We start from the raw sequence: 12947 nt of genomic DNA on the forward strand, positions 1-12947 counted from the left end.
CTTCTTTGAAATAGTTTTAACCATTTTATTAAAAAAAATTTTTGAACACATACAAAATTGGGAAGAATTATATATCTAACAACTACATATCACAAATTAAAAACCAGGGCTGGGGTTGTGGCTCACTGGTAGAGTGCTTGCCTAGCATGTGTGAGGCACTGGGTTCGATCCTCAGCACCACATAAGTAAATATCAGGCTGAGGTTGTGGCTCAGTGGTAGAGTGTTCACCTAGTACATGTGAGGCCCTTAGTTTGATCCTCAGCACTGAAGGGAAAGTAAGAGATGGGTAAGCAAGAAATGAAAGACTGAGACCAGGCAGAGATACATAGGACAGTTTATTTATAAGAGCTGACAAAATAAAGGCAATCTCTCTATAGAAGAGAAAGGCAAAACAGGCTTGAGTTCTAGGACTTTTATGAGGGAGGCTCAGTAGTCAGAGCCAAGCAGGTCTTAATGTAGTTGGTTAAGGGCTGGGTTGGTATGAGGGAGTGGTGAGCCTTTCTCAGAAAAGCCCTTGGGCAGGAAAGTGAAACTTTTTTCTTAAATTGATGGCTGTCACTTAAGATGGCCATCCAGATACTAAGCAAGAAACTTATAAGCACCATATAAAAATAAATAAATAAAATAAAGGTATTGTGTTCACTACAACTAAAAAGATAAATATTTAAATAAATAAATAAAGGTATTGTGTCCATCTATAACTAAAAATATTTTAAAAAATAGTTACTAACTGCCTTTTTTAAAATAAAGATGTAGATAGATACAATACCTTTACTTATTTATTTTTATGTGGTGCTGAGGACCGAACCCAGTGCCTCACTAGTGCTTGCTAGGCAAGCACTCTACCACTGAGCTACAACCCCAGCCTCTACTAACTGCCTTTTTAAAACTATTTAAAAGCAAGTTACAAACACCATGCTCAACCCTGATATTCATCTTTGGAGAGGTCTGGCCAAGTATCTTGTACAAATCCCATATTCTCAACTAGCCATTTTAAAACTGGTAGTAATATAAAAAAAAAAACCCTGAAGTAGTCACATAGTCAAGTCTGACATTCTTAAATCTTGTTAAAATGAGTAGAAATCTGACCTTGTTTTTTCTCCACCCAGTCCCCCAATTAGTTTTGAGGCTCTTTCAAGTTTCTTAGCACAGAGTTCCACCTGATCTTCTAAAGCAGCCTTTTCCTCAGTTTTCTCTTTAAATGTCTTTTGTAAATTTTCCAAATGGTGTTCTACTTCTGCCAGTTCTGCTCTCTTCTGATTCAAAAGTCCCATTGTCTCAGCTAAGGATTTCTGAGCTTCTGCTAAGCGAGCTTTTTTAGGCGCCACGACCTATTTGGAAACAATATATATAGATGTGAACTATGTAAAACTTTAAATAATTCCTTTTTAGGTATTATGAATACAAATGTATTAAGATAATAAATTACATAAAAGCAAAAAGTATGTATATAGTTCACAAAACATATAAATCATCTGGACTAGTAAAATGTCACCTACAAAATAAATTATTTCAGATTGACAAAGTAAGAAACTGCTGGTCGAATGACGAACAGAGAAAATTTATAATAGAAATAAGAAGTATTTAAGGGGTTGGGGTGTGGCTCAGTGGAAGCACATGTGTGAGGCACTGGGTTCAATTCTCAGCACCACATATAAATAAATTAATAAAATAAAGGTCTGTCAACACTAAACAATATTTAAAAAAAAGAAATAAGAAGTATTTAAAATACATGAATGTGTTTTTTGTTTTGGTGTTTTTTATTTAATTTCCAAATCTGTGATTTTCCTCCTAGTCACCCCAAGGTACACATGTACATGGAGTGATAAGAACTGTGAAAATGAAATACAAAGGAGAGAGCTCCTTGGTATTCAGTTTCACAAAATTAATTTTTCCTTGACAAATATTGAAAAGCCACTTTGTTGAGAAAAGAGAGATCTTCTAAAGTTGTTATTTTGTTGTACTTATTAGCATGTCAAGAATGAGGTTTGGCCAACTTGTTCACTAGTACAAAAAATTCAGAAGATGATCAGAGAGTCTGTGCCAGTTAGAAAAAAGGTCCTCCTGAGAGTTCTGGTTCATCAACATGAATGAAGAAGACAAAGAGGGAAGTGAAAGTATGGTTATCAGCTACCAATATCCTGCTTTCTCTCCTCTGAAATCCTGAAGGAAGAGCATATTAAAAATGCAAACAGTAGACGGAAGCTCCCTTTCCTAGTTTGGATTTCAGAGGGGACATTGCTAGTTATCTCCCTTCCATCCTCTTGCCTCAACATGGGGCAGCTGCATCAGAATAAAAATGGCAGTGTGGATGTATAGAGTAGGACAGAGCTTGAATACTTTGGCTTCTCTGCTTTGTAGAAAGGATCCAGAAGAATCCATATGCCCTGTGGGACAGTGGAAATTAGCCAAATTGAGAGGTTATCAGCCTTCCATGAGATTACTATGTGGATAGACTGGATGTTCAAGGGAAGGACATCCCAGATGAAATTAGTTTTATTTACATTAAAGCCCCTACCTCTATACAAGCAAATGTTATATTCATTAAGGAATATCTTTCAAATTATTGTAGTCTGATCACTCGTTCTGTTCTCTGAATTTATTCTAAATACATGCTACTACGTATTTTCATCTACATTTTTACTTTCATTTCCTGCTTCCCTGGGTATAATTATGCCTTTTAGGGGGTAAAGTTTGTGTTTCTCTGGTCCTTTACTAGACATACTTACAAAATGCTCTTAACAATTCTCCGCTCTCCCATGAACTTGATCCCAATGTGTACTTTATAAAAGGTTCCTGATCAGTGACTGCCATGGCTTCAGGGGATCGTTCCATAATCTCTGTTAAGGATTACCTACTAGATCTTCTTCTGATCTTTTCAGTCAACTTAAAAAAATACTTTATTGTGATATAATTCACATATCACACAATTTGCCCATTTAAAGTGTATAATTCAATGGTTTTTAACATATTCACGGAATTGTGCAACAATCATCACAATTTTAGTACATTTTCACTACAAAAAATAAACTCCATAACCATTATTCCCACTTCAACCCTTCCCCATAATCCTTTCCCCAATCTTTTGTCCCCAGGCAATCACTTAGCTACTTTCTGTCTCAGAATATTTCCATATTCTGAACATTCTTTATTCCTCCTTTCTAACTATAATTACACATCCTTTGACCAAGATCTCTCCATCCCCTCTCCCTTCTAATCACCCAAGCCTCTAGTAACTACTTTATAATATCTAAAGAAAATGAATTCCGTATATTAAAAAGATATATGCACTCCCACCAAGACATAATCAACGTAAGTGTCCATCAATAGATAGTTGGAGTTGTGGTACCTATGCACAATGGAATATTATTCATCCATAAAAGGAATGAAATCTTCTCATTTCCAACAACACAGGTGAACTAGGAGGATGTTATATTAAGTGAAATAAGCCAGCTACAGAAAGATAAATTCCACATGATCTTACTCAAATGTAGAATCAAAAAAGCTGAATCAAATTTTTAATCTGCTGCTTTGCTCTCAATGTTTTGAAATTTTCTTTTTCAGTTCTCCCCTCATCAAACCCAAATTCCCCTTTGTCTCAGGGCCTTAGGTTAGTTTGGATAATTCCACTGCTCATCCATGCTCCCACAGCACTACCACCAGTACCAGGTCCAACCAGGAATAGTCTCTGTATCTTCTAGGTATACAATCAACATCTGATGATTACTCTGTATCAGGACAAATTCTCTCTGGAATTGCTTTGAAAAACTCTTTAAATAGTAAATATATGCATAGGCTTTAGTTTCTGAGAATATTTTAGCAGAAAATAGATATGAAAATGCTCAAAATACCTTTGCAACTCTGTCATACACTTCCATAGCCATGATCCACTTACACAGACCCTCTGCTGCAGAAGAAGCTTTAGCAATCTTAGCGGGGTCAAATTCGGGGTTTGTCAAATATTCACCACGGATCTTCGGCATAACAGTCACCTATACAGTAAAGATTTAGATTTTAAAATTTCAACATGTATCACAGTCATAAGGTGAAGAAAGCATATGTAATAAAAACATTTGAATAAAGAAGTTATATGTTGTCTTTAAAAGCCAAAATCAATATTTTGAGATAATTTAAAAACAAGTATAACTATGGTAGATACACAAGTAATATTTATGTGAAAATATGCAAATTTATTATAGATACTAAAGCAAGATTTTTTTCAAGAATATTAAAAGACTCTTGTGGGTTGATGGAAAAATGAAAACAAAGTAAAAGAACAATTAAACATTAATAAAATAACAATGTGAATGGAAAAAATAATACTTTATCTTAAATAAATACATGTATAGTTTCCTAATAAACTATTTGTTGTAAGAAGACATTTAGAGAACTCTTTCAAGTCAATAATACAATAAACCAGTAATATATTAAATAACTTTCCAATCATCTGAAAGTGATGTTTTATGCATTATGACAACTCATAATACAATCATTAGTAAATGTAATGTCCTTTTATTAATTACCTTAATCCTAAAAAAGGACTTTCTCCTTATGTTTTATAAAGCATTCTATAATTTTAAAGATCTTATACATCTTGGCAAAGTCACATCTAGAGAAAAAAAATACAATATAACTCACTGGGATGTTGTCCTTGTCATATTCTCTCAAATCTCTTAAGAAATTCATATCTCCCAGAAGTTTTTTGCTAGGTCCCCAGTAATCAAATATCTAAAAATAAAATTTATAGAACTTACTAAACGTGCAATTAAAAATACTCAATATGAACGGCTGCCCTGCTGGCCCCACCCACCACAAGGAGCAATGACCATGCTTCAACTCCCCATCTACCAACATGTGGCTCCTCGGGCCTGCCTCTGTCTTGGTACACTGCAGCCACCACTATACCAAACCCCTTACATAGTAGCCTCCACCTTGGGACAATGGACAGGGTCCAGAGGCACCAACCCACTGAAGCACTGCATGCCATAGTGCTACATCTCTTAACAGACCACTCAATGCAACCCCATGGCTCACCCTCATAGCCCCATCTCTGAAAGCGGTTGCCTCCATCTTGGGACACCTCCACCATCATCTTGGGTTACTGCCGCTGCAAGTGCTGCCACCACTGCTATCTTTACTTGGGGCAGATCCCATTTTGGGACACCAGCTGGGGTCTGGAAAGTCAACATCAATGTACCTAGAGGTTTGACACTGCTGCTACCACCAACCAGAGATGTGGCTGTTTCCATCTAGGAACAATAGCCAGGACCTGGAAGACTATCACCAAGGTCCCTGTAGGCTTGGTTACACTAGAGGTATCCCTGCTAGGTATGCAAATAGCCACCAACTTATTGCAGAAGCAAGAGAGAGCCTTGCACGGGATCAGTAGGTAGGAAGACGGCAAGAGGGCATTTTGATCTCTGCTCACCCACCCAACCAGCCTCGTGCCCACCAGTCTCCCAGGGCCAACTTGGGGGGCACTTGCTGGGATTCAACACCAGCCTGGTCCTCTACTCCCTCCCCAATCCAACATCTATCAATCACCTGATCTCATCAGTTTGGCAATCACAGGACCCTCTGGTTCCTCAAACCCTCCAGCCACCAACCCAGCCTAGTGCTTGTAGCTACATGGCTGGCCTGTAGATGTCAACACCTTGTCCTGATCTACCTGATACAGAATAGCTTTCCACGACAGGTATACGGGTCCCAGCACTCTGCCCCCAGAATCTCTGGAGGGAGAGGTTCCTGATTGGGAAGTTGAAAGGGTAAGGGCAGGATAGTTACAATTTAGAGACTAAATTAGAGACTAGGAACTCGTGGGGTCCACAAGCATTATAAGAGGCTAAGATCAGGCTCCTGCATTATACCAGTGGACCCCAAAGGAGATTCCTGGGGTGCAGTCTTCCAGTGGGACTGACAATTACTATACCCCACTGCCTCCAGGAGTTCTGCCTCCCACCTTAGTAACCTTCACCACCAGAGGGTGGAGTTATCAGCAAACTCCAGAAAACCCCACCTATCGGGTAAGAAGAAATGCAGAGAAGATATTGAACTCCAACAGAAACAATGTTCAATTTTCCTTTGAGATTTTTTTCTTTCCTTTTTCTTTTTTGGTTCCAAGCTCTCATATTCTCCACATTTTTGAAACCAAGTACTTTTCTTATATCAGGTTACTGAGGACTGGGATGTTTGAACAGTATGTTACAGTTTTTTTTGTATATGCTTTAATATTTATTTCTCTTTCTTTTCTTATTTTTTTACTCTATTTTCCTCTCACTTATCTGTTTCCCCAGAGTCTCTCTATTTTCTTCTACCAACATCCAACTTCTTTTGATTCCTTTCACTCTTCCTATGCTCTAATACCTCTATATTCTCACCTCCTACCTCATAAACATCACATCCTACACCTCCTCCCAGTTCTCTCTTTACCATTAGAAACTGAAGACCCTTTTTCAATTCTACTATTTGTATTGTAGATAATAATCATATATATCATTTCTGTTCATTGTGACAAAACTGGAATCATCTAAATAGGAGCTGTTTGGTTTAAGGCTGCATATTGTTTGCATTGGGTGTTAATATTAATCTCCCTCTTAAAGGTGAGGTATTGGAAACCTACAAGGACACTATAAGTTTATAGGATAAAAACTATAATACTTTGGATTCACAGTGCTAGAGGGAAGACACATGAACAACATGAAACAACAAGGGAAGAAAGTGCTCCAAACAAACCAAGAAGCTATGATAATAGAATCCATTGACAGCACAGTGGAAGAAATGTCAGAAAAGGAGTTCAGAGTGTACATAGTTAAAATGATCTGCTAAGAGGAGCTGGGGTTGTGGCTCAGCGGAAGAGTGCTTACCTAGCATGTTCGAGGTCTTGGGTTCAATCCTCAGCACCATATAAAAGTAAACAAAATAAACTATTGTGCCCAACTAAAAAATAAATATTAAAAATAAAATAAAATAAAATGATCGGCTAAGTAAAGAATGATTTAAGAGAGCAAATCAACAACAATTATCACTTCAATAAAGAGATAAAAAAGTAAGATTACTTCAAGAAAGAGAGATTGTGGAGAAACCCCCCCCCCAAAACAGAAATCCTTGAAATGAAGGAAACAATAAACCAATTAAAAAAATCAATAAAAAGTATCACCAACAGACTAGATCACTTGAAAGACAGAACCTTAGGCAAAAAAGACAAAATATATAATCTTGAAAATAAAGTTGACCACTCAGTGAAGATGGTAAGAAACCTCCAAAAATTACAAGATAACATGAAAAGACCAAATTTAAGATTTATTGGGATACAGAAAGGCACAGAGATACAAACCAAGGGAATGTATAATCTTTTCAATGAAATAATATAAAAAAATTTCCCAAACCTGAAGAATGAATTGGCTTACAGGACACCAAGTATACAAAATTACAACAAATCCATACCAAGGCACATTATAATGAAAATGCCTAGCATGCAGAATAAGGATAGAATTTTAAAAGTCACAAGATAAAAGTTTCAGATTACATATAAGGGGAAACCAATTCAGATCTTAGCAGATTTCTCAACCCAGACCCTCAAAGGTAGGAGGTCTGGAACAACAAGCTCTTAAAGAAAATGGATGCCAACCAAGAATCTTATATCCAGCAAAATTAAGCCTCAGATTTGACTGTGAAATAAAAATCTCTGTGATAAACAAAAGAATTTACAATGAGAAAGCCTGCACTATAAAACATTCTCAGCAAAATATTCCATGAGGAGAAAATGAATAACAACAATGAAAATCAGCAAAGGGAGGAACTACAGTAAAGAAAAAGCCAGTCAAAGAAGAAACTAAGTCAAGTTAAAAACCCAAAATAAATCCAAATGACCGGAAATACAAACCATATTTCAATAATAACCCTGAATGTTAATGGCCTAAACTCATCAATACAGACATAGACTGGCAGATTGGATTTTTTAAAAAGACCCAACAATATGCTGCCTTTAAGAGATTGATCTCATAGGAAAAAGACATCCGCAGACTGAAGGTAAAAGGATGGGAAAAAGCATATCACTCACATGGACTGTGTAAACAAGCAGGGGTTTCTACACTCATATCAGATAAAGTGGACTTCAAAGAAGAATTAATACCAATACTCCTCGAATTATTCCATGAAATAGAAAAGGAAGGAACCCTTCCAAACTCATTCTATGAGATTAGTATCACCCTGATATCAAAACCAGACAAAGATACATCAGGGGAAAGAAAACTTCAGACCAATATCCTCAATGAACATAAATGCCAAAATTCTCAATAAAATTCTGGAAAATCCCATACAAAAATATTTAAAAGATGATCAAGTGGGTTTCATCCCAGGAATGCAAGGTTGGTTCAAAATACAGAAATCAATAAATGAAATCCATCACATCAATAGATTTAAAGATAGGAATCATATGTAGAAAAAAACGTTTGACAAAATACAGTACCCTTTCATGTTCAAAACACTAGAAAAACTAGGGATAGTAGGAATATACCTTAATATTGTAAAAGCTACCTATGCCAAGCCCAAGGCCAACATCATTCTAAATGGAGAAAAATTGAAAGCATTCCTTCTAAAAACTGGAACAAGACAGGGATGCCCTTTTTCATCACTTCTATTCAACATAGTCCTTGAAACTCTACCAGAACAATTAGATGAAAGAAATTAAAGGGAAACGAATAGGAAAAGAAGAACTCAAGCTATCACTATTTGCTGACAACATGATTCTAATTTCAAAGATCCAAAAAATTCCACAAGAACTTCTATAATTAATAAATGAATTCAGCAAAGTAGCAGGATATAAAATCAATACCCATAAATTAAATGCATTTCTATACATCAATGACAAATCCTATGAAAGAGAAATTAGGAAAACTACCCCATTCACAATAGTCTCAAAAAAAATTGGGAACCAATCTAACAAAAGAAGCAAAATACCTCTACAATGAAAACTATAAAACACTAAAGAAAGAAACAGAAGAACACCTTAGAAGATGGAAAGATCCCCATGTTCTTGGATAGGCAGAATTAATATTGTCAAAATGGCCATAGTACCAAAAACTTTCTATAGATTTAATGCAATTCTAATTAAAATCCCAATGACATTCCTCATAGAAATAGAAGAAGCAATCATGAAATTCATTTGGAAAAATAAGAGACCCAGAATAGCCAAACCAATTGTTAGCAAGAAAAGCAAAGCAGGAGGTATCATAATACCAGACCTTAAACTACACTACAGAGCTATAGTAACAAAAATGGCATGTTATTGGCACAAAAACAGACACATAGACCAGTGGTACAAAAGACACAGAGAAAAACCCACATAATTACAGTTATCTCATACTAGACAAAGGTGCCAAAAACATACATTGGAGAAAAGATATGTAGAAAAAAACTTCAACAAATAGTGCTGGGAAAACTGGAAATCCATATACAGCAAAATGAAATTAAACCTCTCTCTCTCTCACCATATACAAAACTCAACTCAAAGTGGATCAAGGACCTAAGAATTAGACCAGAGACCCTGTACCTAACAGAAGAAAAAGCAGGCCCAAATCTTCATCATGTCAGATTAGGATCTGACTTACTTAACCATATTCCCAAAGCACAAGAAATAAAACCAAGAATCAATAAATAGAATGGATTCAAACTAAAAAGCTTCTTTGCAAAGGAAACAATCAATAATGTGATGAGAGAGCCTACAGAATGGGAGAAAAATCTTTACCACACACACATCAGACAGAGTCTCATCTCTAGGATATATAAAGAATTCAAAAAACTTATCAACAACTACAACAACAAAACCCCAATCGATAAATAGGCTAAGGAACTGAACAGATATTTCTCAGAAGATGTACAACTAATCAACAAGTGTATTAAAAAATGTTCAACATCACTTGTAATTAGAGAAATACAAATCAAAACTACTCTAAGATTTTATCTCATTCTAGTCAGAATGGCAATTATCAAGAATACAGGCAACAATAAGTGTTGGTTAGAATGTGGGGGAAAAGGCACACTCATACACTGCTGGTGGGACTGCAAATTGGTGCAACCACTATGGAAAGCAGTATAGAGATTCCTTAGAAAACTTGGATTGGAACCACCATTTGACCCAGCTATCCCATCAGCATACTATAGTGACACGGCCACATCAATGTTTATAGCAGCTCAATTCACAATAGCTAAACTGTGGAACCAACCTAGATGCTCTTCAACAGATTCATGGATAAAGAAACTGTATATATACACAATGGAATATTACTCAGTAATAAAAGAGAATAAAATTCTGGCATTTTCAGGTAAATAGATGGAGTTGGGGAATATGTTAAGTAAGCCAATCCTTCCCCCCAAATAAAAATCAAATGTTTTCTCTGATATGTGGATGCTGATTTGTAATGCGGAGGGCAAGGGAAGAATGGAGGAACTTTGGATTGAGCAGAGGGGAGTAAGGGGAGTAGAGGTGGCATGGGGGTTGGAAAGATGGTGGAATGAGACATCATACCCTAGGTATATGAATGTTTGCATGAATGGTGCGACTCCACGTCATGTACAACCAGAGATATGAAAAGTTGTGCTCCATTTGTGTACAATGAATCAAAATACATTCTGATGTCATGTATAACTAATTAAAACAAATAAAAATAAATAAAATAAATGTTAAATATAAAATTTTTCTTCTTAAAGTTTAAGAACATATTATCCAGGGCTGGGGATGTGGCTCAAGTGGTAGCGCGCTCGCCTGGCATGCATGTGGCCCGGGTTTGATCCTCAGCACCACATAACAAAAATGTTGTGTCCGCCGAAAACTAAAAAATAAATATTAAAATTCTCTCTCTCCTCTTTATCTCTCTCTATCTATCTTTAAAAAAGGACATATTATCCAGAAAAGCTGTCCATATGCTTTCAAAACGTCAACTTACATCTCTCCTTAGAAACTAAGATTCTTCTCTGAGAACATATTACATAAATGAAATATTTTAACTATGGAGATGAAATTATAAATTTTTGTCAAAAAATTAAATACTGAAAAGAGAATGTGTAGTCATTTCTTTTGAAAACCTAAAGCTAACATAGACATCAGCTTCATATAAGAAAGTACATTTTTATCATTTCAATTTTTTTATGTTCCTTTATTCTTTGACTCTTTCAAACAACAAGCATTTTCTTTTCTTCTTTTGGAACCAGTGATTGAACTCTAGGGCACTTAACCATTAAGCCACATCTCCAGCCTTTTTGTATTTTTTTAATCTTTATTTTTATTTATTTATTTTTATGTGGTGCTGAAGATTGAACCCAGTGCCTCACGTTTGTGAGGCAAGCACTCTACCATTGAGCTACAAACTCAGCCCTTGTTTGTATTTTATTTAAAGACTGGGTCTTACTGTGTTGCTCAGGACCTTGCTAAGTTGCTGAGGCTAGCTTTGAACTTGCAATCCTCCTGCCTCAGCCTCCCAAACTGCTGGGATTACAGGTGGCTCATGCATTTTTCTTAAAGGCAATCTCCTTACCTATCTAGGCTCTCCAAATGAAATAAAAAGAAGAGAAAACAGAAAGCCAAAAATTATGTACATTGCTCTATCTGTAACAGGGTAAAGCCACATACTAATTAAAGATGTTGAATAACTAGCTCACCATTCTTTTTCTACTATCAGAAGCTTGACTGGAACTGGGGGTGCATGTAAATGGGAATAACTTGACAAGAGCCTATTTATGTTCTTTATTATTTCAATGAAGGATAGAATGGCAAGAAGGAGAAGGAGAAGGAGAAGGAGAAGAAGAAAAAGAAAGCAAGCAAGAAAAGAAATGGAGGAAGAAAGGACAAAATAAAATAAAAAGATTTCAATTTAGGAATTCAAACCTAGGCATTATGAAACCCTGAGAAGAAAATCAGTCTGTAATATGGATGGATACTATGCCTACCTTCTTAAGGAATATATCCTTGAATAATAATTATAATAGCAGCTAACATTTATTGTAATTATTATTTATAAGGTTTTATACATAAGAACTTTATATATATTAATTACTCTAATGCTCACATTAGTACCGTGATGTCTTTTCACAGAATTCCACAGAGATTAAGCATCCTGTATAAGATTACACAGCTAGGAGGTTCAGGATTTCTCAATATAGATATTCTGGCTTCAGAACACATGCTTTTAACAACTTCACTATACTGCTTATTTAACTAAACAGTATATTTTGAATGTTCAGAAATATAACCTATATGTTATGTATCACATTCTCAAGAAGCTTAGCTACAAATGTACAAGTATCTCAATGTTCATTCAATTCTAACTCCAAGATGGCAGGGAGACCTGTATAGACAGAAAAGGAGACAGAAGCAATTGGAATCACATTTTCCAGACACTATACTACCTAGAATACAGTGTTTCTGCAGATAATTCTCCATCTATTCAATCTAGAAAGGAGTATTTCTTTCCTGGATTAAGTACTATTGATATTTAATTTGATATTGATATTACAAACAAGTCCTATATATTCAGGAATATGATTGAATCTGGGCCCAGTTATTACCTTCCCTCCAGTTCCTGAAGGGTCTGAAATTTTTTCTGGTTTTATGTCTTTCATAACACAAATAGCAGCCATAACTAGTTTAACACCAGATGGAGGATTCTTCATTGATTTCACAATTGTAATATCAGATGGCTAAACCAAAAGAAAACAAGACATCTTCAGAATAGTTTATTTTCAAATAAGGGGAGTTTTTAAAGTTTGGGGAGTAATGAAGTATACCCTTTCATTCAAAATTGTAATTTTTTATTTTGCTTTGTATGGTTATGAAATAATTACCAAAACAGTATTTATCACAGGTTAAGACTAGTGTTCTCTAATGTTTGGGGGTTCATAGATTCTTATGAGGATGACAGCTCTGAACCTTGCAGAAAATGTATTTTTACCC

General features: G+C 35.7%; 1 protein-coding gene across 1 annotated transcript in view; it reads right to left on the reverse strand.

Annotated features, from left to right (window-relative positions):
* The window catches only part of Dnah12 (dynein axonemal heavy chain 12), a 262207-nt gene that overhangs the window by 76361 nt on the left and 172899 nt on the right, over nucleotides 1-12947 (reverse strand). Inside the window, exons 49-52 of the mRNA XM_077795643.1 lie at nucleotides 12563-12694; nucleotides 4640-4729; nucleotides 3853-3993; nucleotides 1091-1332 (exon numbers count right to left, since the gene is read on the reverse strand). Of these exons, the coding sequence (XP_077651769.1) occupies nucleotides 1091-1332; nucleotides 3853-3993; nucleotides 4640-4729; nucleotides 12563-12694 (605 nt within the window). The remainder of the gene's footprint in view (nucleotides 1-1090; nucleotides 1333-3852; nucleotides 3994-4639; nucleotides 4730-12562; nucleotides 12695-12947) is intronic.

Source organism: Urocitellus parryii, chromosome 3 (genome assembly GCF_045843805.1).
Source record: "Urocitellus parryii isolate mUroPar1 chromosome 3, mUroPar1.hap1, whole genome shotgun sequence".
Classification (NCBI taxonomy): domain Eukaryota; kingdom Metazoa; phylum Chordata; class Mammalia; order Rodentia; family Sciuridae; genus Urocitellus; species Urocitellus parryii.